This window comes from Eptesicus fuscus, chromosome 2 (assembly GCF_027574615.1).
Source record: "Eptesicus fuscus isolate TK198812 chromosome 2, DD_ASM_mEF_20220401, whole genome shotgun sequence".
Classification (NCBI taxonomy): Eukaryota; Metazoa; Chordata; class Mammalia; order Chiroptera; family Vespertilionidae; genus Eptesicus; species Eptesicus fuscus.
The window spans coordinates 93,385,952-93,413,320 of record NC_072474.1 but is presented as its reverse complement, the minus strand read 5'-3'; the positions used below and the strand labels follow the sequence as shown (position 1 = coordinate 93,413,320).

General features: G+C 38.8%; 1 protein-coding gene across 2 annotated transcripts in view; it reads right to left on the bottom strand.

Moving 5' to 3' along the window:
• Positions 1-1,298: 1,298 nt before the first annotated feature.
• SMIM14 (small integral membrane protein 14) overlaps positions 1,299-27,369 on the bottom strand; it is a 56,108-nt gene continuing 30,037 nt past the window's right edge. For both annotated transcript variants that reach the window (XM_054729451.1, XM_008140231.3), the window contains exons 3-5: positions 15,313-15,361; positions 6,606-6,748; positions 1,299-4,483 (exon numbers count right to left, since the gene is read on the bottom strand). In XM_054729451.1, coding sequence (XP_054585426.1) covers positions 4,451-4,483; positions 6,606-6,748; positions 15,313-15,361 — 225 coding nt within the window. In that variant the 3' untranslated portion in view covers positions 1,299-4,450. The remainder of the gene's footprint in view (positions 4,484-6,605; positions 6,749-15,312; positions 15,362-27,369) is intronic.

The following is a 27,369-nucleotide window of genomic DNA, read 5'->3' as shown; positions in this document are numbered from 1 at the left end:
CACCCTTGCCATCCCGGGATCCGGATCTGTCCTGCTGACTTTCGTGCAGGTTGTTGGGAGCCACCTGGTGGCCGCTTTTATATTGTTTCTTCCATGCAGAGCGTCTAGGGAGGGGAAGCGGCCGAGGTGCCCAAGGCCAACTTCCAGGAGGCCTGCGGTGCTGTTGGGATCATGCCAACAGCACCGGTCCATCAGTGCCTGGCCCATTCTCTGAAGATTGGACCTGTAGGACTACTGAGGGAGTGAGTGGCTGCCGCCGGGCTGGTGGGCTGCCAGGATGGGTCAATCAGCTGAGCGGCACTCCCGCTGTGGGAGTGCACTGACGATCAGGGGGCAGTTCCTGCATTGAATGTCTGCCTCCTGGTGGTCAGTGCATGTCATAGCAACCAGCTGACTGGTCATTTGGTTGCTTAAGCTTTTATCTATACAGACTAGAGGCCCAATGCACGAAAATTCGTGCAAGAGTAGGCCTTCCTTCCCCTGGCTGCCAGCACCAGCTTCCCTCTGGCACCCGGGACCTGGGCTGCTTCCCTCCTCTGGCCACTGGCAGGCACCAGGGACCCGGGCTGCTTCCCTCCTCTGGCTGCCGGCAGGCACCCAGGACCCGGGCTGGCTTCCCTTGGGCCGCCCACAGGCACCCAGGGCCCAGGCTGGCATCCCTCTGGCCCCGGCTTCGTCAGGAAGGACATCTGGAATGACGTCCGATCTAATTAGCATATTACCCTTTTATTATTATAGATTGTGTGTTCACACCCCAAGTCCGTAATTTTCAATGCTACTTAGCACAAGATTTTGTTAAGACTGGTATTTCCTGATTTGGCTTTGGCTAACAGAATCATGCTTGACTGAAACTTGAGACTGCCGGCTTTCAATAGGCTGTTGCTGGATTAATTCTAAGGCCCCATACTGCTATTATATATTAATGTATTTCTTATAACCTAAAGTTTTTTAGGAAAGTCTTTTTTTTAAATAAAAATATTTTTATTGACTTCAGAGAGGGAGAGGGAGAAATAGATACATCAATGATGAGAGAGAATCATTGATCAGCTGCCTCCTGAACACCCCCTACTGGGATCGAGCCTGCAACTAGGCAGGTGCCCTTCATGGGAATCAAACCCAGGACCCTTTAGTCCTCAGGCCGACGCTCTATCCACTGAACCAAACTGGCTAAGGCAGGAAAGTCTTTAGTTAGGGGTAAAAAGGCTTACAAAGAAACTGTTTAATAAAGGATGTTAACATTTTACTAAGCAGAAGTACTTGGTTCTCTTCCAAAAAAAAGCCAAACAGAAAACAATGAGTGTTACTAACATTTTCTATTTATTCATTAATAAAAAGTGCATAGTACAAGCCCTTTATCCCAATCCAAGTACTCAGTAAGAGATTACAATAAACTCTGGATGGCACAGACATGATTTGTTTGGCATGATTAAACATTTAAAAACAGCAATTAACATTTAGCATAGCATATGACCACTTTCCTTTTAACAAAGTAATCATCAGACATGGTAACAAATACATGATTTTTCATTTGGAAATATTATGTTAAAACAAAACCTACTAATTCAACAACAAAAATTTAACTCATTAACTGTAAACTCCCATTTTTCTTTCAAGTTGCTATTTTGTGTCTTAAGCTGAGCTGGTCAAAGTTTAGCACTATTCATTTAGAGTGACAGACTATCATTCAGAATGGTAAATTTCCAATGTTCCTTTGAAAATGTAAGAATTTGGTAATTCCATAAACACTATCATATTACATACCACACAAAGACACTAAGGTAACTATGGAATAGCTGAACTTAATAGTTACTTCAGAAAATCTCTACAAGTTGTTTAAAATATGACTTGCTGACCAGGGAACAGTGCTTGGATATCTACATGATAAAATCTTTTACTAAACATAGTTCCAATGTTAACTTTTTTTCCAAATGGAAAGCAAATAAACAAAGCATTATTTTGCTTAAAGGAACATTAAATGACTCTAAAAATAAATTCTGAATGGCATTTGTGGAATGTTTAAGAGCCCGCAGTGATTAAAATGTGAAGATTTATTTTTCTTTTTTCCAGATTATTTAAAAATGCTTGTAGCCATAATTCAGGTGAATGTTTACAAGCCAAGTAATGAATAAGAAGAGTGTGCTTAAATAAAAAGGCCACATGTGGAAGCTTTAAGAATTAAAAAGAATATAAATTACTAGTTAGGTTAACAGGAATACTTTATATGTAGTAGCACACTATGTTTTTTTAGGACTGCAGATATTTTACAAGCAAAAAACCCAAGACTAAATACTCCACTAAAAACTTTTGTTACTGATAGATAATCCATACAGGAAAAGGTTAATATTCTAGATGTAATGTCAATTAAGTGCATGTGACAGAAACGAAGAACTAGGAATAAGAACCCAGATTTCTAGGTCTCTAACTGACACTAGACATTGTTGCCATGTCACAGCCATATCTTCTACCAAAGCCAATTCTCAATTATTTGTGAGCCATTGATTTACATGAATCAATGGCTCACAAATAATACATCAGGATCTCTGCCAGTGAATACATCAGGATCTCTGCCAGGATTTCTAGCAGTTTAGAGAACAGACTTGGGATATACGTGGAAACCTTCAAAGTTCAGGGGGGCAAGAGCAGAAATAGGAATGCTTATAGGCATTGAGCTCCATCTTACGCCATTCCTGACTGTTCTGCTTTAAACACGATATAGCTATAGAGCTGGGAAGGCTTCCAGTATGCCACAGCAAGAGGAAAACCTTGTCCATGGTGTTTATTTATCCAGGATCTGACTTACCTGTGTCACAATACCCTTGATTAGACAAATAATTAAGAATAGGTTATATTACTCCAAGAAGTTGAGCACAAAGCCAAGATGCACAGGAGGAATGCAAGGAGTCAATATTGGATTATACAATGAAATGAAGCCCTTACAATGTTTATGACCCAGAATATAATCATAATAAAGCGGGGTGGGGGGGGGAGGGATATCCTAAGGAGTGTCATACAACTAGATCAGAGACTCTTAAATAGTACAACAATTTTGAGAAGTTTATTCAATTCATATAATTTCTCAGATCAATACAGTGAAAAGCTAGACAGGTCTAGGGGGGAAACTCCTTACATTGATAGCAAAATTTCTTCTAGCCCCCATAAATCATCTGTAATCACTTGCTAGAAAAAAATTCCATAACCACATAGGTGATGCCTTTTTAAAATGCCATTTGTATTCATTTTCTTTCAAACTAACCAAAACAATGCAACTTTTTACTTTTCATACAGTTCAAAATTTTGCCTATATTTCCCCACCCCAATCCATTCCATTACCAAATGAGAATGAGATATAGGGTTAGAAAAAGATCCTTGATTGTTCCTCATTTTTCTCCTTTTCCCTTGGAGTAAACCAAAAATTCATTAAATATTTTTAAAAGTCAGAAGGACAACAAAATACTCAAATATTTTTCTTCAAAGGAAAATAGAGTAAATAAGCAAATAGCATTCAAATGTCAGTAAGCAAACAGGCTCCCAATACAGTTAGCTTCAAGAGTTTCATTTAACAGGGAAGTGTTTGAACAGAAAGGAAGCTTTCTGAGAGGCACCCATTTAAGAAATAAATTACAGATTAAATTATTACTGAATAGATTATACCTGGCAAAGGCAAAAAGAATTAACTATTTTCCTCCTTTCATGAACCTTGTAAAGCTAATTGATATACAGTGGCTTCAAATGTCATATAATGGATTGAAAATCATCCACCATATTTAAATCATGTTTATTTAAAGTTTTCTTAATATTAGACATTTTTATGGGAATAAAAACCTTAGTAAACAGTTATATAATTTCTTCTCTCCTCCTTTTCTAGTCACATAAGCCAGTTGTAATGATGATGCAGATTTCAGCTGTAACTTGTAAAATATTCCAAAGGCTGCCACAGTCCCAAGAACTGCTACCCACACACAAATAAACTACCAAGGTAAGTAGAAATATAGTGTGGTTCTAATTTTCTTTCATACAACCTCAGACAACCCCAAATAACTTTATAAATAGCCTATGAAAAAAGCAACCTTAAAATCTATCAAAACTATTGAAAATATTTAAATGCAGAGATCTTAAATTTCCTTCAATCAGGCCAGAAATCATCACCAAAATTGTGATCACAGTTACAAATAGAATGAATGGAATGTTTGAGTTTAGGGTAACCAAAAAACCCATGTTATTTTTTAAAATATAATCATTTACTCAAATACACCGTGAATAGGATGGTGATAACACAGGAAGCAAAAATAAGCTTGCAAATGAAATTTCTAGAAGCTCATTAAAACAATACCATCCCATATTGCAGATGCAAAAGGAAGAACAGTTCTAATGGGGTTAAGAGTACTCTGGTCATCTTCGTTCATTTGGTCGTGCAAGGTGTTAACTATTTTCACTTCCCCATATCACAAAGTTAGTCCACAGGAGGGGCTGGTGGATCTTGTCCCTGTATTAGAGAGAAATTATAGAATTGACTTCTTAAATCCCAGTGCAACCAATCTAACACATTTAGTAAGAACTGAGCAGCAGTATCCCCCAACTTCCCATCTCAAGTCATATCCTTACTAGGATTTTTCATACAGTTTTGCACAGGGGAACACTAGATTACCAGTATTTCACCAATGTTTGTCTCATTCTTCCCTGTGCTATGGAAGAAAGGAAAATTGTTTAACAGTGATATGTTTTGGATGAAACTGCTCTCCCTAACAGCTCCAGAGGTGCTATTTAAACTAATAAAGGTAGTCTCTTCTCTCTTGCTAAGGTGATGGATTGAGTACAGTACAAAATGAACTCGAGACTTGTTTCTCACTACAGAATGTCAATGAGGATGCACGTGGCTCCAGATGCTATTGGCAGCTATCTAATGAGTACAGAGGGAGCCCATCTTGGAATGAAGCTGATGGTATGATGAAAGAATTGTCTTTGATGGCACTGTTAAACTTTCTAAACACTGACTCTACCTCTGGATTTTCTGATGTGTAAACCAATAAAGCACTTACTTAACCAGGTTGAGCTGATTTTTGTAACTTGCAATAGAAAGCACCTGAACTGTAAAGGGAATATCAGCACTTCAGGGATCTTCAGGAAGATTCCATTTATTTGCTCTGACATGCATGAGGCCGGAGGAGAGGGTGATCAATTTTTCTACTTGGAATTATTCAATACGTTTTCTTGCTTCTTAGAGCAATGGGACTACTGCTGCTAACAATGACCTAAGGCTCAGGGGGCTGTAATCTTGTCATTTTTAATGGCTTCTATATTAGTTTATTAAATTGGATTTCTTTAGCTCCAAATGATGAGGAAGTAGATTTTTTATAGAAAATAAAAATGTATATAGAAAGTAAGAAAAAGGGCTAAGGAGAAAGCAATTTATCAAGACAGCTGTTTAATGGCTAATACCCTCTCCAAGACAAAAAACAAAAATAAATTTAAGGCTTTTTTAGATAGTGCTAATGAGACTTTCTTTTTTAACTGAAGTCAGCATGCTATACATCTAAATATTCTAATCCTAAAAAAACCAAAGCACTGACCAATTAACATTGCACATTTGCTTTCTCTTACATAAGAAATTAGTTTAACTGAACTTCTTTCTTATATTAACAACACGGGATTAAGGAAAAGAAGCAATTATTTTAGGAATTACACATGATGAAGGTTGAAGAAGGGAATTTGTGGGATAATTTGATGTTCAACAAATGAATCCATCACAGAAATATTTTAAAAGAGATAATATCCAAATCAAATGAAAAAAGTTATAATAAATAACTGCTGGTTCTGAAAATGATTAAAAGGAACCCTTTAATAGAGGTTCTAGAAAAGACAGTACCGAGAACTCTGTCCTGGGTAGGATTCTAGTAAAAGTAGAATTATGAAGTATTACATTTTCAATTTCCCTTTCCTCCTGTGAGAAAACATGATGAAGTGATGTTTTTCATATAGAAAATTCTAAAAATGGTTGTAATCATGACTATCACAATTTATCAACATGGGTGATTCCTACCTCTGCTTTTGCCAGCTCAGCTGATCTATTGTAATGCAGAAACCGGAAAAATGAGTTTGAGAGAAATAGGATGGGAAAACAGGATTTAGCCAGATAGACTCAGTGTCTTTACTGTATTAGCTAGAACAGAGGGGAGAAAATGGAGTGTGGATAAAACCATTTCAATTGCAGCTAGTAAGAGAATTCAGGGAGCTGGAAACATGACAGTCAAAGAATCAACTGAGAGGTGGGTAGAACTGGGGAAGAGGACTGAGATCTGAGAAATATTGCAATAGATTATCATATGCTGAATCATTTTTAATGTTTCTTGTGTGAGTAAAAATTGGAAATCATTTTAAAATTATTTTTGGGCTACTATGCTTATCTCTGTATGTAAACTCTATGAACACTACGCCATTTGAGGTTGCAAGATTTACTAGGATGACAAAGGAAGAACTTAAACTTACTCCGTGAATTAAATCTTCCTTTTGCTAATTCAGATCTTTCAGTCAAAACAAACTCCTCCCCCTTTTCAGGCCATACCCCGCCCCCCACCTCTTCAAATGGGTTTCTAATCCACAGCACTTACATTATGAGGACTGGTTGGCTTCCCAGTTAGATTGGATCCTCGAAGATTAGGAGGTCTCAGTAGAAACAAGATCAATGCAATTACCATCCAGGCCATTAAGATCATGGTAATACTGATACCATTATCACCAGAGGGTCCTGGCACTAAAGAAAAAATATATATATTTGCAACAAAAACTGGAGCATGATTTCAATATTGTTAGATAAATGTAAAAACAATTATGTTTAAATGTTAACTTCAAAAACTGTAGTAATATAAAAAACTGTAGTCATAACTTAGAGAAGTAGAATTATTAAGTATTACATTTTAAATTTCCCTTTCCTCCTGTGAGAAAATCTAAATGGTAAATGGTAAAAAATAGTCAAAAGCCAAAACCTATTAAATGAAGATTTTAATAGTGTAGTTCTTAATATCTTGGGATAATAGAATCCTTTCAGAATTTGATAAAAATTAAGGGGACTCTCTTCACTGTACAAATTCATGTATACACATTCAACAATTTTGCATATAACTGTGGAAAGTTCATGGTCCCACAAAGCCATTAATCCAGATATATTGAGATCTACAGAACCCAGGTTAAAATTACCTGAAATACAATAAAGACACTTACTTTTGGGGAAGGAGGAATTCTGCATTTTAATTACAGAAGCAGCGAGAAAAAAATAACAGCTTAAGGAAAAAGAAACATCTGAGTTGTATCATATGTAGATTGAAGATCCCTTTAATGATATTCTCAAACAAAGAGATATTAATTTGGCCTTTTTTGCAAAAAGAAGTTGCATTCAGATCTAGGTATTTTAAAGTCTATGCATTTATCAAAGAAATGTCAGCCCTATCTGGTTTGGCTCAGTGGACAGAGCGTCGGCCTGAGGACTGAAAGGTCCCAGGTTCGATTCTGGTCAAGGGCACATGCCCAGGTTGTGTGCTTGATCCCCAGTAGGGGGCGTGAAGGAGGCCACCGAACAATGATTAGAAAATTCAATTATCATAAATGAAAATTATAGAAGATTGAATTTCTAAGCATAGTATCTCTAGTTGATTATTAAAATAGGCTGTCAAGACTATAACGGTTTGGTTTTGTTCTCCTTGCCTCAGGAAAAAGTAAAAGAAATTCATGCAAGATGCATTGCACTGGGGTCCGTGGGCCCAGGACTCACTCCCAAGAAAGTGAAGGCCATGATGGGTGGCACTGCTGAGGCCAAAGGATTAGTGACCAAAGGTGACAAAGTCAGGCAAAGGGTTGAGCTAGCCCAAGAGCAGGCTCGATAGGAATGTAGCCTCGGTCTGTTCCAACCCCAATCACTACTCCAGAAACAGCTGGATAACGTAGTATTCAGTCACCAAAATTGCATTATTCATCACACAATGAATCAGCAGGGTTTTTTTCTATATACATATCTTTTCCTTGGTTCCCTCCTATTATACTAAATGTAACTCTTTTATAATTAAAACCAATTTCTCCACTTGAGCTTTGGATCCCATTGCTCTTACAGAGGATCCACTATCTTCTCTCTTGTGTATTTAACACCCCCTTCTCAATTGCAGCCATAATCACTGAATTGTGATCAAGTTTATCCCATCTTAAAAAAAAAAAATCTTCATTTTCCCTACCTTAACCCCTTTCCCTTGAGAACTGTCTACATTTCACTACTTCCCATCACGGCTCTGGTTGGTATCCACCTCCACTATCATTTGAACAGCTTTTCCAAAGGTCGCCTATGACACGGCCATCAAATGTTCTTAAACTTTGGTATACATTAGAACCATTCAGCAGCTTCTTAAAACACAGATGACTAAATCCCACCTCACACTTAACATACTCAACGTCCCAAACTAAAATAACTAACATTTCCCCTGTTCCACCAAACTAGGTCTCCATTTATTCAGCTGCCTTGGCCAGAAACCTATGAGAACATCTTTTGTTCTCTCTCAGTGATCTTCTACTTAACACACCATGAATTTTCTGTCCATTTTACTACCTTAATATCACTCAAATCTGTCCAATTCTAGCTCTACTCCCACACTTGCTCTAGCTACCTTCACTTCTTGTCTGGTCTATTGCAATGGCCTCTCAACAGATCTCCCCATACCTACTCTTCTCTCCTCTAATTCTGTGCTATATGCTGCTCCAATAGTGATTTTTTAAAAGCAAATACTATTTATTATTTCATTACTAAATAGCAAAAATTTCAGTGGTTACTTTGAAACAAGCATTATCTCTCTTAATCCATTTAACAATTTTATTTTATGGTGTAGGTACTATCATATATTCATTTTATAGATGAGAAAACTGGGGGGAAAGGGGATTAAATCCCAATGACATATAGGTGGTGTGTGGCCAAGTTGGGATTTAAATCCAAGTGTTCTCATTCCAGAACCTGTGCTCTTGACCTCTTTGCTATGTCATAATTTGACAATATCACATAGTGAGGCAGGCCTCTGAAAACTGTTAGAACTGTAGGTAGTCAAGTTGGAAAATACAGATTTAAAAAGAATTTTTTATAAGAAAGCTTATAACTACCTGATAAGTAAAACTAGATTTAAAGTTAGCCAAAGAAAGATAGCTGTACATTATCACCTCTTATAGTGCCCCTCTCAGAAATAAAATATTAGATTAATTGTATAAACCAGAAGTGTAACTCCAATGCCAATTCTTATTTTATTCAATTTGAAAAATGGATCCTTTACTTTTTTATATTCTTTGTAAGTAAAAGATTCTGAAGCTTCAGAGTTGAACCTCAGATCACAAATTTACTAATTCATATTTCTGGACCAAGCAGCCCTGACAAAAGGCCCACTCCTTTTTAAAACTCTCATAATGATAATATGACACTTAGTTCCCTGTAACTGTCTCAGAGCTTGGTTCCTATTGCAGCCTTCCCTTCCTGCATTTTGCTGCCAGAAAACTCTGCTCTTAACACATCTCTGCTGACCAACCCAGTGACTCACTCTGTTGCTTCACTCTGAACTCTTTCAGCCTGGCCCTTCTTAATATTTGGCCCATTCATCAATATTAACTCATCATTTCTCAGAAAAAGCATCCTTTGTCAACCCTATACCTTCTCTTTAGCCAGTGGTTCCTAGTCTCCTGTGTATCAGGATAGCCTGCAACAATATCTACACCATAGATTCTAATTCACATCATCTAATTCAGAAGCAACTCAGGGGTGGGGTTAGATATTTTCAAAGCTTTCCAAATGAATCTGATGCAATAGTTCAATACTAGTTTGGCTGACAGCATTTGCCAACTTTGCAAACTCAGCCTTGGGGTACTCATTATTTTTCCCATCTGACATGTTCTTATACATAAGCTCTATTTATTCTCCTATATCCTACATCCCTCTCTCTCTCCTGTAAAAATCTCCATTTTCTCTGACCACTCTTTCCTTTCTTCTCTGGACTAGTAGAGCATTTCTAGTTTAAAGAAATGGTTTCCTATTTCTCCTAATTAAGTCATTAACTTTTTAAGAACTGACACCATCTCTTAGCTATGTGATCTATGCCTCAGTTTCTTTAGCTGTGAAATGGAAATACTACCATCATCTCAGAGAGTTGTGAGGGTGAAATGATTAGTACATGAAAGGCAGTTAGCACGGTGCCTGGTACACAGTAGGTATTCAATAAACATTAGCCATTACCAGTATTAAGGTCAACTACAGCACAGAAAAGACCGAGTGCAGATGGATCCTAGTGGAAATAACTAGCCTAGGTAAGATGATGAAGTGGGAATGGAAAGGGTCAAATACAAATGGTATTAGGATGGAAGTACACTTGGTGACTGACTGGAATGGTGGTAGGAGGAGGAAGAAAAAGAAGTGAAGGATGCCTCTAGACAAGGGGTGGAGAACATCCTGCCCTCAGACCGTATAAGGCTCATGAAATCATTTGGTCTGGCCCTGCCAAGGCATTAGGGGTGAGTTAATTAAATGTCTGACCAAATATAACAGGCTAATTTTTAAGTCGATAATTTTGTATGGCCGTGGATGATGTTATAAATATACAAATGGCCCTTGGCAGAAAAAGAGATAGTGTGGCTCAAGGCAATTCCCTAGCCCAGTGGTCGGCAAACTGCGGCTCGCGAGCCACATGTGGCTCTTTGGCCCCTTGAGTGTGGCTCTTCCACAAAATACCACGTGCGGGTGTGCACATACAGTGCGATTGAAACTTCGTGGCCCATGCACAGAAGTCAGTTTTCGGCCTGGGCGAGTCTATTTTGAAGAAGTGGTTCTAATGCCAAGCCACACTCAAGGGGCCAAAGAGCCACATGTGGCTCTCGAGCCACGGTTTGCCGACCACTGCCCTAATCTGATAATCCTTTTACTGTTTACCAGACTTTACCTTTGATATGCCTATATGCATTGCTAAAGAGCAAATGTTATTCAAGTAAATAAAAAGCGGACCTGCCAAAGGTTCTTCACGAAAGAGACACCACCTGGCCCCCACCCCTTAATAATTCATATTTCTTGTCTAGTGTTTTCATTTGTGCTTTGCCCCCTCCTTTAGATCCTGACACAGCCGTGCTGGTCACTATATTTCCCCATGCCTGTAATTCCTACTTTCCCATGTAATCTTTGTTCTTCTACCCAATATAAACAGCTGGCTTATGGGAAGGGGTAGAGCAGGTTTTTGTTAAAAATTGATTTCAGAGAGAAAGGGAGAGGGAGAAAGACAGAAGCATCTGATGGGAGAGAATCACCAATAGGCTGCCTCCTGCATGATCCCGACTGGGGATCAAGCCCACAACCCAGGCATGTGCCCCTAGTGGAAATCAAACTTCGATCTCCTGGGTTCATAGGCTGACGCTCAACCACTGAGCATACCAGGCGGGCAAGAGCAGAGTTTTGTGGATGACCTGCTGCTCTCCCTTACTGCTGGCATTATTGGAATAAACGCTCATATATGACTCAACCCTGTCTCAGCTTAACTGGCTCAAGTAGTGACAGGCAGCCCAGACCCATTGGTTGGCCAGTTTCATAAGAATTAAAATAACAATAAGAAGAAAAATAAAAAACGATGCCAAATGGAATATTCACAAAGAAACTATTTAAATTAATAGCTGGACACAGGAAGATGAAAGAGTAGAGAAGGAAGTTCTATGAGGTGCAGTATAAGGGATTATTTCTGTAGACTTTTATAAGTTTCCACTGGGAAAAGTAGAACTAGAACAGTGAAAGTGGACAAAGCACCAATAGGCTTTAAGCCTATAATTTTGGGGATTATATACAGCAGCAATTTTTAACTGGTGTGTCGCAAGAACTTTTAAAACATGCAATGCCTGACTATTTAGTCAGGGGCACTGACCTCTATTCCCTTAGATTGTCAAATAAAAAAAATGACAAGAGTCAACACAACAAACAATAGCCATCCAGTGTGAACCAAAATTATACCTATTTTTTGTTAGAATGGCAAAAAATACATTTTTGATGTACCGCATAATTTTAGTAATTAGTTTATGTGTGCCATGAGATGAAACGGTTGAAAATAGCTGGTATGCAATAATTACATTATCCTCAGTACAGCTACCCATTTTCAAGCTGATTTACTTCAAGAGTAAGTTAGTGATAGAGCTGGTTTCCATACATCTCTATCTAATAGGCAGTCTTTCCGAAGAGTGAGCAGATTTGTTCTAAACTATTCTAGAGAGCAAAACCATGGGTGTACATCACAATAAAGTGAAATTTAGTCAATATAAAGAATCACGCAGCAACTAGATCTATTAACAGATTGCAACTAGATTCTGCTCCCATATGAAGTAATGAGCTCCCTATTCAACCACATCATCTCAAATACGCAATTCTACATGGCAGGCATAACAGGTACTGTGATATTGTGATATAATTAAAAATATGTATTTGGCTTTCATCCTGATTCCTGGAACAGAGATCCAAAACCTTGGAACTTCCTGAGTGATAGGAACATCTTTTGTTAGTCATAATTAATCTCTTTCAACTATACCTGAGTTTATGCTAATGAGGTGACTCTTGGTGGGCCCCTAGCGTCAGGATGGGGGCTGGTAGCCTAGGGTTTAGACGAGGTGATTAGAGGGTTGGAACTTTCAGCTACAATCCCTGACCTCCAGAGAGGGTAGAAGTTAATCACCTTGGCCAATGATTTAATCCTTCCTGCCTACATAATGGAACCTCCATAAAACAATGGGGTTCAGAGAGCTTGCTGGCTGGTGTACACATCAATGTGCTGAGAGAAGGACACACCAGAAGAGACATAGGAGTTCTGCAAACCACCCCCCCTTCACCCTACCTTGCCCTCCCTATGCATCTTTTCCATTTGGCTGCTCCTGAGCTGTATTCTCTATAATAAACCAGTAATAGTAAATTACCTGTTTTCCCATGTTCTATGAGGCATTTTAGCACATTATTGAACCTCAAGAGGGGAGTCATGGGAACCTTTGATTTATATTTTGTGAAAACAGCAAGAGCTAACTAGAGAAAATTTAGAATAAACAGAAAAGTGATTCTATTACCCAGAGGAAACAACTGCTTAAACCATTAAAAAATATGGCTCTCAGAAAGGATTTCCAATAAGTGCTAAAAGAACTGGTAGGAAAAAACTGGTAAATATGACCAAATTAATATTCAAGGACTAGAGTTTGCCTTTATATTTAAATTAAGGAAGTGGCCCTTGCAGGTTTGGCTCAGTGGATAGAGCATCGGCCTGTGGACTAAAGGGTCCCCGGTTGGTTCCCCAGGGGCACATGCCTGGGTTGCAGGCTCGATTTCCCCACTGGGGGGCGTGCAGGAGGCAGCTAATCAATGATTCTCTCTCATCACTGATGTTTCTATCTCTCTATCTCCCGTCCTCTCTGAAATCAATAAAAATTATATATAAAAAATAAGTAAAAAATAAACTCCTAAAGGATAGGGAGCTTGTTATTAAATCAAATAAATTAAAGAAGTGAAAATTTCACTCACAGAAATAAGAGTGTATCTGTTTACAGGTGGGTCTGGCTCAAAGGTCATAAATACCACAAATGTAATAAACACTAGTTTTCCTGTAAGTTCAGTAGGATTATTTTCAACTAGAAAAACAAGTTTTAGCTTTACCTGCTGAGTCAAAAAACTGAGTTGCTTATCAGAAGACATAATGCAGATTAATAAATGCTATTTAAGAAGCAACATAAAGAAAGGTGAAGTGAGAGAACCACCACTCATCATCCTAACAACTTAACACATCTGCACAGTACCATTACCTGCTCTACAGAGGCATAAAATACTTACCCTGTTGCACCAATGGACTACGTTTTGACAAAATTTTTACTTTGGACGAGGCACTGTACCAGCTCCTATAAGTTGTTATATTTATAGAATTTGATGAAACACCCAGTACACACCACAAGAACAACAATTACTCATGTAATAACAAGCCCCTTTATAAAGGTACTTTACTGTGGTTTTACTTCATATACATAATAAAGTGGAGCTCAGCTTCAGAGATGTTAAATATAAACAACTAGCCTATAAATAAATGCAATTTAGCATTATGTCAAAAGCCCTAAAATGTGCATACAAAGGATGTTTAAGAATTGCTTATAAGAGCAAAAAAATTAATCCTCAATTGAGAATATTTTTTCCATTGATTTTTAGAGAAGGCGAAAGGGAGGGAGGGAGGAGGAGAAAGAGAGAGAGAGAAACAAGGATGTGAGAGACACACATCAGCTGGTTGCCTCCCAACCAGGGCTGGAGATCAAACCTGCAACCCAGGTATGTGCACTTGACTGGGAATCGAACCCGTGACCCTTAGGTGCATGGGCCGATGCTCTAAAAACCATTGAGAACACTGGCCAGAGCAGTTGGTATTTTTAATATAGGTATATACTGATATTTTCATAATACAGTAGTGAAAAACAATACAAAGTGATCCCCTTTTTATAAGTGTATATGAAACCTAATTGTGCCAGGTCTCATTATTCTGTGAATGTCATACTTCCCTTCTTTAAGTGTTGAATTAATATAGCACAAGACTGGACTGACTTAAATGTTAGTTATCAGTTTCCCCAAAGCACCCTTCAAGTTATTTCTGTCCTGAAAGAAAAGATATTTAACATAATAGCCACCAAGTCTGTCAGCTGCATTCCCACGCAGGATCCACCTTGCTGCTGATTCTCACTTTACTGTCACCACTGAGCATAAAGACACAGACAGAAACCTCCCTAATGCTCATTCCTCTTGAGAATGCTAACGTCAGAACCAAAGGAATGACTATACAGGCTCCCAAAGCTTCCAAACCTCGGGAAAGAATGGCCTCTTCCTTTACTCAGAAGTTCTCAGAGCTGCCAATGGATAAAAATAGATGCTAAGGGAAGAGCAAGGTTTGTGCTAGCAGCCTCAATGTTCCAGTTCAACCAGCCAAAAGTGCCCTGTTACACATATATTTGCCAAGAAAAAGACCCGGAAGGGTTTACGCCAAGTTAGTCAACAGTGGTTATCTTTTAGTATTCTGGACGTTTTTCCTTTTCTTTTTTCTTCTTTGTGAATTTTCTTCAATGAACAGGATTTGTTTTCGAGGCAAAAACAAAACAAGAAAAACCACACAATTTTTTTCAGTTAGAGATGAAATATTTAAGTAGCAATACATTACTGAGGACCATTTTCTTAAAGAACTAAGAATAATTTCTGACAAATATGCCCAGTCATCTGGCCTCTAATTCTGCCCTCAATGCCAAGCCTCCTCCTGTCCCATCGTTACTTACATTCCTGAAGACATTCTGTGTCTGTGCAGTAGGACTGGGACTGCCTCAACTACAATGAATAAGAAGAAAGGAAAGTTAGCCATTGGACTAAACCTCAAATGAATACTGTTTATTAGAATGGTCATGTTTTGTATTTTAATGAATGCTACCACAGTGTATATCATATCTTCAAAATCAGATACAAATGCAGAAGACATTGAGGGGCTGTTCTGTTTTGGGGGATTTTTCCTACTTAAAGTAATTTTCAAATATCCTGTGATCTAACACAATTCACCTATTTAAGTTAAAGAATTAAAAAATGCATACCTATGACAGGAACTCCTGCTCCCATATGTCATTAGACTTTCCAAAGTGTTACAGGAGAGGAGAGGAGAGGGGCTTATTTCCCCTGGTTGTTGCTGAGGGTGGGATTCTTATGATATGCGGAGAAAAGGACTTTTTTGAGACTTTCACAGGAGAATGAAATGATTTTTATTTGTGCAGAATTAAATTTCTGAGTTTTCAAAGTCCCATTTCCCTGTCACGTGGTACTGTCCACAGTAACTAAATTTTACTTCAATATTCATTTAAATTGAGTTTGTTTTACCTTAAAAAATTTTAACTCCACTCAAAAACAAAAACAACAACAAAACCATAAATGAGAAAGAATGAATTCATGGCCTCAGGAGGTGTGATGAAATGATTATATTTAAAACTTGGTTACCCATGGATGAAACATTTTACTTTTATGGACTAGATTCAGGAAAGAGGGGGAAAGTCCTGCCTGTTTGTGCAAATAAATCTGCTCAAAATTATCACTAATATTTTTTTAAACTAAACTCCAAAACCAGCAACAAAAAAGTTCTTTCAAATCAATGAATAAGTGTCCTAGTCAATGTTCTCTCTGACCAGACCTCACACAGCTCACAGTCATAACGTTGGTTTGAAAATATCTGAGCTAAGACTCCTATGGCTTTCCTCAAAACATAAATACAGAAAAGTATCCATTTATCTGACAAATATGCTTTTTAATTTTTTTAAAAAAAAATTTATTTGGCCCTGGCTGGTTTGGCTCAGTGGATAGAGTGTCGGCCTGTGGACTGAAAAGGTCCCGGGTTTGATTCCGGTCAGGGGCATGTGCCTTGGTTGCGGGCACATCCCCAGAAGGAGGTGTGCAGGAGGCAGCTGATGGATGTTTCTCTCCCATCGATGTTTCTGGCTCTCTATCCCTCTCCCTTCCTCTCTGTAAAAAATCAATAAAATATATTTTAAAAAATTTATTTGAGAGAGAGAGAAAGGGAGAGAAACATTGACTTGTTGTTCCACTTACTTATGCATTCATTGGTTGATTCTCGTATGTGTCCTAAACAGTCATTGAACCCACAACCTTGGTGCATTGGAGAACACTCTAACCAACTAAGCTACCCAGCCGGGGCCTATCTGAAAAAAATTTAACAAATGCCTTCTATGTGCATTTTGCTAAAATAAGGTTTTCAGATTTTAAAAGTCTATTTGCTTTCAAATTCCTCAGAAATTCATGTGTCAACTTTATTTGCAACAACTCAATTCATTGCCAGCTTAAAATCAAGCTATTTTTGAAAATGAAGATGGAAAATAAGATGTGCCCAGGTTAAAATATTCTAAGTCAAGCATGTCAAACTCGCAGCATGAATATTTTTGTGGCCCAGCCAATATAACGGTATGTAAGAAACGTTTTAATAAAAATTTCGTAGCTTAATTTTTACAATATCCTGTTATACATAATTACTAATAACTAATGACAACAGTTGCTAATGACTAATGACAACAGTTGCTAATGACTGATTACTATAATCATGTTGTATTAATTTCCCTTATGCACCTTATGTGCAGGCGCACCATCTCTCTCCACTAATACTAGCAGCGAATATTTTAGCAGCCGATTGCCAACTTATTAGTCTTGTACTGACTTGTTTGGTGTGCGCAACAGGAAATATTTCGCTTTCAGAGACAAAAAAAATAGGTTTATTTGTGTTACACTTATTAACTTGTGCAATTATTCAGTGTCTGGTAAGTTAATGTTCAAGAAAAAATATTAATTTTTATTAAAATGTTCTATTATTTTATGTTAATGATTACTCATTTATTTCAGCCCTTTGTATTCAGCATGTCTCTATCGAAATAAACCTACGTTTCTATGACAATTGAAGCTTTTGTTTTTTTGAGGCCCACATAAACTTAAACCTTGTTTATTTGGCCCATCTTAGCCTTTGCGTTGGGCATGCTTGTTCTAAATGGTCATCAACATCAGGTCATGGGTTTCAATTTGGGGTTTAAGAAACATAACCATATAAATAGAGTCTACATTATGGATCTGAAGATTCGGTAGAGAACCTCACATAGAAAATAAAAACATAAAGTCTCTTAAAACAAATAAACAAACAAAAAACAGGCCAGCCGGTGTGGCTGAGTACTTGAGAATTGACCAATGAACCAGGAGGTCACAGTTCAATTCCCAGTCAAGGCACATGCCGGATTGCGGACTTAATCTCTGGTAGAAGGGGTGCAGGAGGCAGCAATCGATGATTCTCATCATTGATGTTTCTCTCTCTCTCCCTCTCCCTTCCTCTCTGAAATAAAAACATATTAAAACAAAACAATGACTTTAAAAATTTTCCTATATTCCGATGTTGCTCAGTATGTTCTAGTAGTCAGAATAGAGCAGTAAGCAAAATAGACAAAATCCCACCATCCAATGATAATCATTTTGTTAACATTTTGGTTAAATGTGTTCCAGGCATACATTTTTTTTTATTGTCTAAAGTTTTACATATGTCTCCTTTTTCCCCAATTGACATACATTTTTGTAATATATTTGCATGTACACATAATTTTACAAAATAGAACACTTCAAGTTATTTTGCTACCTTTTAGTCATACTTAATAACTAGTTGCAAATCTTTTAATGCCCAAACCCAATTCTACATAACTTTTAATGCTGCACAATATTCCATTTAATCGCATCATTTCCAAAATTGTATATGAAAAACAATGCTGCCCAGCTGGCATGGCTCGGTGGTTGAGCATTGACCTATGAACCAGGAGGTCACAGTTCGATTCCTGATCAGGACATATGTCCGGGTTCTGGGCTCCATACCCAGTGCGGGGTGTGCAGAAGGCAGCTGAGCAATGATTCTCTCTTATCATTGATGTTTCCTTCTCTCTCTCTCCCTTCCTCTCTGAAATCAGTAAAAATATATTAAAAAAAAAAAAAGAAAAACAATACTATGGTGAATGTTCCTATAAATACATTCTTAAACACTTCATTAATCTTTTTAGGATAAGGAATATAAAATTACTAGAATAAAGGTATGTGCATTTTAAGTTTTGATACATTTTCCGCAATTACAGGATAATTTTATTTTTATATTTTTATTAATCCTCACCCACTCATTTTTAGAGAGAGTGGGAAGGGAGAGGGAGAGACAGAGAGAAACATCGATGGGACGATGTGAGACACACATCAAACTGGTTGCCTTCTGCACACACCCTGACCAGGGCCAGGGAACCTGTAACCGAGGTACATGCCCTTTACCGGAATTGAACCCCATAGTCCCCAGGCTGACGATCTATCCACTGAGCCGGCTAGGGCAATAGGAGGGAAATTTTATCATATATATATTTATTATCAGGCTGCTCTATGTGTGCCATTCAAAACAGAAACCCTTTTTAAAATATATATATTTTTATTAATTTTAGAGAGGAAGGGAGGAGAGCAGGACAGAAACATCAATGATGAGAAAGCATCACTGATCGGCTGCTTTCTGCACGCCCCCTACTGAGGACCGAGCCCGCAACCGGGGCATGTGCCCTTGACCAGAATCGAACCCAGGAACCTTCAGTCCGCAGGCTGATACTTTATCCACTGAGTCAAACTGGCTAGGGTGAAGCCCTTTTGTAGGAGGGGAATTTTAAAGAAATGACAAAGTACATTCCATTCAAGTATTTCTGCATAATCACATCACTGCAGAAGTTCAGTGTTTCAACTGGGAGATCAGCTAAAACCTAATATTTCTGAGCACATTTAGTCCTTAATGATTAAGCAGTATCTCTACATATTTTCCTACAACATTAACAAACATAATTTTGATGGACCACAATAATCTACTCACATTTAAGCCTCAAGGCTTCAAATAATCAGGTAAAGGCAAGACTGAATATTTTGAAAATATTTTTTTAATGTCCAACACTAATAGGCTGGGCTGCCTTGACCATATGACATGCACATACTTTTCCTAATCCTACAAAACACTATCTGAATTTGAATTAATTTACTGAACCAAAAATCATCACACAATTCATGAGCACTAATAAGATAATAGTATAATTTATATGTTATCCCCATATGGCACAGTTTGTTTTTATTATGTATAAAGACATATACATAAATATATAGGCATATGAAAGTCCACAAACTTAATGCAAGCTCCGGCCAAGCAAGCAATTGAGGTCATGAGGTGGAATGGAGGGAGGGGGTGTGGGCAATAGGGAGAGGGACTTGGACATTCTGCTCTATATTTCTGTATCATTTCATGTGATAATAATTTAGATATTCACATATTTTATGTGTTATTAAAAGAAAGGCCAAGAAAAAGACACACATACACAAAAAACAAATTCTAAAAATGAGCCTGACTTTGATTTGCTGTTTTGGACTGAATGTGTGGTCTCCTCAAAATTTGTATGTTGAAATGCCTACCCCCTATTGGGAGATGGGGACTTTCAGTGGTGATTAGGTCATAAGGGTGGAGCCATCATGAGTGGGATTAGTGGTTTTATAATAGAGCCCCCAGAATGTTCTCTCACCCTCTTTTCCACCAAGTGAGGATGCAACAAGAAAATGTCCGTCTGCATCCGGAAGAGGGTTCTCACCAGAACCCAACCAGGCTGGCACCCTGACATTGGACTTCTAACCCAGAACTATGAAAAATACATTTCTGTTTGTAAGCAGCCTGAACTAAGATATTGCTAATATGGAAAGATATATGAAGTAGGGGGGGAGGGAGTTACAGAAATGTATACATACTATACAGTAATCCCTCCTATGTAAAACAAATTTCTAGAAAGATATATGTGGCAGGTTACATTTTCTAAAAATAGCCACAGCACTATTACCAGTCACACAGTCTTCCAGAATCTTGCCACTCCCCATCAAGAAACGAAGTCTATTTCCCCTGCTCTTGAACCTAAGAGCAAGCTTGTGACTGTTATAACCAAGAGTTTAGCAGAAGTGTATGTATGTGACTTAGGCTAGATCATTAAGTTTCCAGCTGCTGCCTGGTTCTCTCCCTCCCCCTTCTCTTTGGAACAAAGCCACAACGCTGTGATGAAGCCACACAGCCACGTGAAAGGACCACATGTAGGTGTTCTTGCTGACAGTACTAAGTAGGGTTTAGCTGCCCATCAGCATCAACTGCCAGACAGTGAGTGAGCAAAAGCCTCCAGATGCTTCTGGCTCCCAGCCTGAGTCTTCCATTTAAGAATCCAGATACTGTACAGCAGATAAACCACCTCCATTGTGCTCTGTATGAACTCCAGACACACAGTTTGTGAACTTCATAAAAGGTAGTTTTATGCCATTAAGTTTTGGGATAATTTTTAAAATATATATTTTATTAATTTTTTACAGAGAGAAAGGGAGAAGGATAGAGAGTTAGAAACATCGATGAGAGAGAAACATCGATCAGCTGCCTCCTGCACACTCCCTAATGGGTATGTGCCCGCAACCAAGGTACATGCCCTTGACCAGAATCGAACCTGGGACCCTTGAGTCCGCAGGCCAATGCTCTATCCACTGAGCCAAACTGGTTTGGGCTGGGATAATTTTTTATACAGCCATAATAACTGGAGCAATATAAAAGAAACTGTTAATAGTTCAAATTTGATAAAGTGGCAATAAAGAGTTGGGGGGCACAGGGAGATTTTTTGTCTTTCCCTTTCTACATTTAGCACTGTGTGAATTTTGTACCATGAGGACACACAATAGTTATTTTGTCTTTTAAATAAAACAAACTCGACCGCAGGAAGACTGCCTAAGTCTTCCAGTGCCTGGATGATAGTGATTAAAAACATTAAGATTTAAGAAAGAAGTCCAATAAAATTTCCTTTACTGACTAAAATAAAGCTTGTAAGTTGATCATATGATTAAAAAGACTTTGTAGCAACATGGAAAATGCTAAATACTATTATTGAATTGCAGGGAAGTATACAAATATATATTTGTTAGAAAGATCTGGGAAAATGCACATCAAATTCATCTAGGGAAGTAGGGAATAAGCGAGATTTGGAGAAGTGACAGAGGAGTTCAGTCTTACTTTTAATACATTGGTTGCTTTTTTTCAAAAGAACATATTCATATATGGTTTATTTTTTTTTTTTTTAATTTTTATTTATTTATTTTTTAATGAATCTTTATTGTTCAGATTACAATTGTTTCTCCTTTTTCCCCACATATCTCCCCACCACCCAGTTCCTACCCCCCCTCTTCCCTTACCTCCCCCCCCCGCTGTCCTTATCCATAGGTGTATGATTTTTGTCCAGTCTCTTCCCATACTCCCCACACAGACACTCCTTTCCCCCTGAGAATTATCAATCCATTCCGATTCTATGCCTGATTCTATTAAGTTCACCAGTTTATTCTGTTCCTCAGGTTTTTAATTCACTTGACTTTTAGATTCACTTGTTGATAGATATGTATTTGTTGTTCATAATTTTTATCTTTCTTCTTCTTTTTCCTCTTTTTAAAGAATACCTTTCAGCATTTCATATAATGCTGGTTTGGTGGTGATGAACTCCTTTAGCTTTTTCTTATCTGTGAAGCTCTTTATCTGCCCTTCAATTCTGAATGATAACTTTGCTGGGTAGAGTAGTCTTGGTTGTAGGTTCCTGCTATTCATCACTTTGAATATTTCTTGCCACTCCCGTCTGGCCTGCATGGTTTCTGTTGAGAAATTAGCTGATAATCGTATGGGAGCTCCCTTGTAGGTAACTAACTGTTTTTCTCTTGCTGCTTGTAAGATTCTCTCTTTGTCTTTTGCTCTTGGCATTTTAATTATGATGTGTCTTGGTGTGGTCCTCTTTGGATTCCTTTTGTTTGGGGTTCTGTGCGCTTCCTGGACTTGTAAGTCTATTTCTTTCATCAGGTGGGGGAAGTTTTCGTTCATTATTTCTTCAAATAGGTTTTCAGCATCTTGCTCTCTCTCTTCTTCTGGTACCCCCATAATTCTGATGTTGGTACGCTTGAAGTTGTCCCAAAGGCTTCTTACACTATCTTCAACTTTCTGAATTCTCTTCTCTTCATGCTTCTCTGGAGGAGTGTCCTTGGCCTCTTTGTATTCCAAATCTTTGAGTTGATTCTTGCAATCCTCTAGTCTGCTTTTGGGTCTCTGTATAATATTTTTTATCTCAGTCAGTGTATGTTTAATTTCTAGTTGGTCCTCATGGAATTTATCGGCCTTTTCCATGAAATTCTTGAAAAACCTTATAACCGTGGTTTTGAACTCTATGTCCAGTCGCTTGTTCTCCTCCATTTCTTTGGTTTGTGATCTGTTTCCTTGCCTTCTCATATTCTCTGCTTCCCTAAGTTGGTAGGGTAGTTTTGTGTACTAGGTGTCCTATTGGTTCAACGGGTCAGCCTCCCAGTTACTTGAGGTGGACACTCTTGGTGTACCCTTGTGTACTGTGTGTCCCCCAGCAGGAGCTACAGCAAGGGCTAGTTTTCTCCTCCTTTGCTTGGGCGGTTTTGGAGCAGTCTGACTGGAGCTGCAGTTGGTTAAGCTGCTCCAGAACAGGCCATTTATATGCAAAAGCCGCTGTGTGGAGCCGGGGCGGGTTTGTAGAATGTGCGGGGCGGGGCCTCAGGGCTGGGTGGGGTCTCAGGGCGTCACTAGGCTGGGGCGTGGCCAACGGCGATGGCTGCCGTCAGCCGTCTCTGCCTTTCCACGTTTCCAAGTCCCTGCGCCCCGCGCTCCAGCGCAGTAAACAATGATTGCTGGGCGCACCACTGCAAAAAAGTCACTCTCACTTTCCGACCCGATGGCCGAGAGTCCAGCTTCTCCCCGTAGGTGCCTGGGTCCCCCGAGTGTCCCCAGAAACTGGATTTCAGAGTGATCGGGAGCTTGTCTCCCTGAGGGTTGAAGAAAAGCCGCGCACCCAGCCGCCCGCCGCCGGCCCGATTCGCGTGCCTCTGTACCTCAGCTTTTCAGCGATTGTGCTTCTTTCTCTTCTTAGTTGTAAATCTTCCACTCAGCCAGCTTTCCCGTGGTTCTGGGTGGTAGACGTTTTTGTCTTTTAGTTGTATTTTTGAAATTTTTGTGTGAGGCAGCAGATTAGTTGTTTAACTATGCCGCCATCTTGGTTCCTCCCATATATGGTTTATATCAATTCTTATATTTTATAAAAATTAAAATATACTAGTAGTAGATATATTTGCTGGATAGAGAAGTTTCTTAAGAAGATTTTCAGGCCCACATTTTCTTCCAGGTAAAAGCCAATAGGTCTTAATATGACTTCTTTAAGTACAGAAAACATTAGTCACAATTCACAGGGCTGTCAGGCCATATAGAAGAATCTGACCAAGGATCTTCCAGATCACATGCTTATAAGTACTTTAATACGGAAACACATTTAAGTAAATTAAAGATGTAAAAGTTTAAATTACACTATTTAGATTAGAGCTGAAATACAGAGCTCAAAACAAGCAAGCAAAAATAAAAAAAAGGATTATCTGCATTCCAAATCTTAGATTACAACATAGAATAGGAAAAACAGAACATAATTCAAGTTCACATTTCTAAATCCATCTGTTCTCTCTTTCTGAAACACCTATCATTATACAAGAAACTATATACTAAGAGACAGACAGTCAGGAAAACATGAGAAGGAGGTGGTGGCAAGGGAGCAGAAAAGGATGAAGCTAGAATAAGTTTACAAATGGCTTCAATGGAAATGAAAAGAAAAAGAAAAAAGCCCCTCTCCAGGCAGTTTGTATGGTTTAAGGAAATATGAATATTTTAAAAAACAAAACAAAACTAGCCCAGTTGGCATGGCTCAGTGGCTGAGCATCGACCTAAGAACCAGCAGGTCATGGTTCAATTCCCTGTCAGGGCAAATGCCTGGGTTGTGGACTCGGGCTCAATCCCCAGTGTGGGGCGTGCAAGAGGCAGCCAATCAAGGATTCTCTCTCATCATTGATGTTTCTATCTCTCTCCCTTCCTCTCTGAAATAAATTTTTTAAAAATAAAAGGAAAAACCCCAAACTAGATACAGTAATTATAAATACCTCTTTTTTTTTTAAATTATTTATTTATTTATTTATTATTGATTTTTCACAGAGAGGAAGGGAGAGGGATAGAGAGTTAGAAACATCGATGAGAGAGAGACATCGACCAGCTGCCTCCTGCACATCCCCCATGGGGGATTGTGCCCGCAGCCAATGTACATGCCCTTGACCGGAATCGAACCTGGGACCTTCCAGTCCGCAGACCGACGCTCTATCCACTGAGCCAAACCGGTTTCGGCTATAAATACCTCTTTAAAAAAAAAAAAAAAAAAAAGAGTACTGACTTCAGAGGGGGCACAAAAAATACTAGACAACATAAAAGAATAACTTATAATTAGATTATGGTTTTATGTTGGCATCTTACTACATATTCTACAACATCACTAAAAATCCTTTTTTATCACTGTGTATATTCCCATATTAAGTAATAAAACACAGAATTACATGTAACATGACAAAGATAACTAATTTTAATTAAAACAGACTTACTATATATTCATACCTACACCTTTTGAGTCCTATTAGGCAGTATTTGAAGAGTATCAGACTAAGATAGAAAAATATCTGTAACTAGGGGCGTGGTGCACGAATTCGTGCATGGGTGGGGTCCCTCGGGGTGGCCTGCAGGTGTTGGGCCCCAGCTTGTGCCCCGCCTGGCACTCCTGCAGCCCCGCCTGGCACTCCGCCATGGCGTGGCGCTGCCCTCTCACCTGCCCCACCATGCCACCGTGGTCTCGCTCTCGTCGGGGCCCATCAGGGCCAGCAGTGTCTCCACTGCTGCCTGCTGCCAGCACTGCATCACTGATGCCCACCATGTTCCGCGCCACCCCCTGGTGGTCAGCGCATATCATAGCAAGCGGTCAAACTCCCAGTCGAATGACCGCCCGAGGGGACAATTTGCATATTAGGCTTTTATTATATAGGATAGGATGTCAGATAATACCTCCATTTTTTTAACATTTTTAAAATTGATTTCAGAGAGGAAAGGAGAGGGAGAGGGAGATAGAAACATCAATGATGAGAAAGAATCATCGATTGGCTGCCTCCTGCACACCCCACACTAGGGATTGAGGCCGCAACCTGGGCATGTGCCCCAATCAGTAATTGAACCATGACCTCCTGGTTCATAAGTTGATGCTCAACCACTGAGCCATGCTGGCTGGGCAATACCTCCATTTTTAATGTTTTTGAGCATTCCTGAGACAAACAGAAGCATAGAAGCACCTGGCAAAATACTACTGCATTAAGAACAGTCTAACACTTGCGTAACTCAGTGATGAAATTAAGTCACAGGAAGGAGACATGCCAAGAAAGTAAGTAAAGCTTTGTCACCAGCACCCCAAATTGAGCATTTTTTGTACTGCAGTGTTATCAACCTTGAACTTAAATGCTGTTTATAATGTATCATTTTAAAACATTCCTATAAATATAGTAAGAGATACAACCATTTACTGTAAAGTCCATATTGCAGATAGACAATAAAATGAATGAAAATCAGATTTATATTCTTTGTTGCACAGTTTACTTAACTAAGTAATCAAAACGTACGTAAGTACTGATGAGGCAGTAGAGAAGAGTCTGAATTGCTATTTGTATCATTGAGCCTTAGGAGACATACACATTTTTTCTATTTTTATATGTATGTTTTACATTCTGATGAGAAAAAATTCTACCAGTTTAGAAATCAAAAGAAGGTGAAAGAGAAGAAAATCTTATTAGAATTATTGAAAAGCCAAACACTGTAAAATATTGTATTTTCTTTTCAAATCACCTAAAAGTACGTTCAAAAATTTTATTCTCCAATGGAAAAAGTCTATAATTACAAATTTTTGTATGTAACTGTACTGCTTTTAATACCTTTGAAGGTGCTTACAAAGTTTTATTTTTAAATTAATTATTTGAATAGACAATACATTCACACAGCTTTTTGTTCTGTTTTGTTTTTTTGTTTTTGTTAAACCGCACCCGAGGATATTTTTCCCTTGATTTTTAGAAAGTGGAAGGGTAGTGGAGAAACCAAGAGAGAAACATCAATGTGATAGAAACATTGATTGGTTGCCTCCTGCACATGCCCCTACCAGAGCCAGGGATCGAGCTTGCAACTGAGGTACGTGCCCTTGACCAGAATCAAACCCAGGACCCTTCAGTCAGCAGTCCAAAGCTCTATCCACAGAGCCAAACCGGCTAGGGCATATTCACAAGTTTTTAAACATAAAAATATAATAAAGAGTCTTTCTCCTCTCTTTCCTTTCCCTTTTCCTTCCTTCCTTCCTCCCTTCCCTTCCCTTTCCCCTTCCTCCTTCCCCCTTCCCCCTTCCCCCTTCTCTTCCCTTCCCTTCCCTTCCTTTCCTCCTCCCTTCCCTTCAAGCTTGCAACTGAGGTACGTGCCCTTGACCAGAATCAAACCCAGGACCCTTCCCTTCCCTTCCCTTCCCTTCCCTTCCCTTCCCTTCCCTTCCCTTCCCTTCCCTTCCCTTCCCTTCCCTTCCCTTCCCTTCCCTTCCCTTCCTTTTTTTTTCTTTCTTTCCATCCCAGGACTTACCTATTTACTTATTTTTAAATTTATCTTTGTTGTTGAAAGTATTACAGATGTCCCCCTTCCCCCCACCCCCCATCTTGATTTCAAATATAGTGCTTTTTAAATGCCTGAAGGAGATCAACAGGCAGTGGAGCAGAGCATGGTACTAAAGAAGCAGGCAGGGCCTAGAGCTAAGCTGTCAGATTGAGAATCGCCTGCCACCCTCTAGTCAACTCCAACA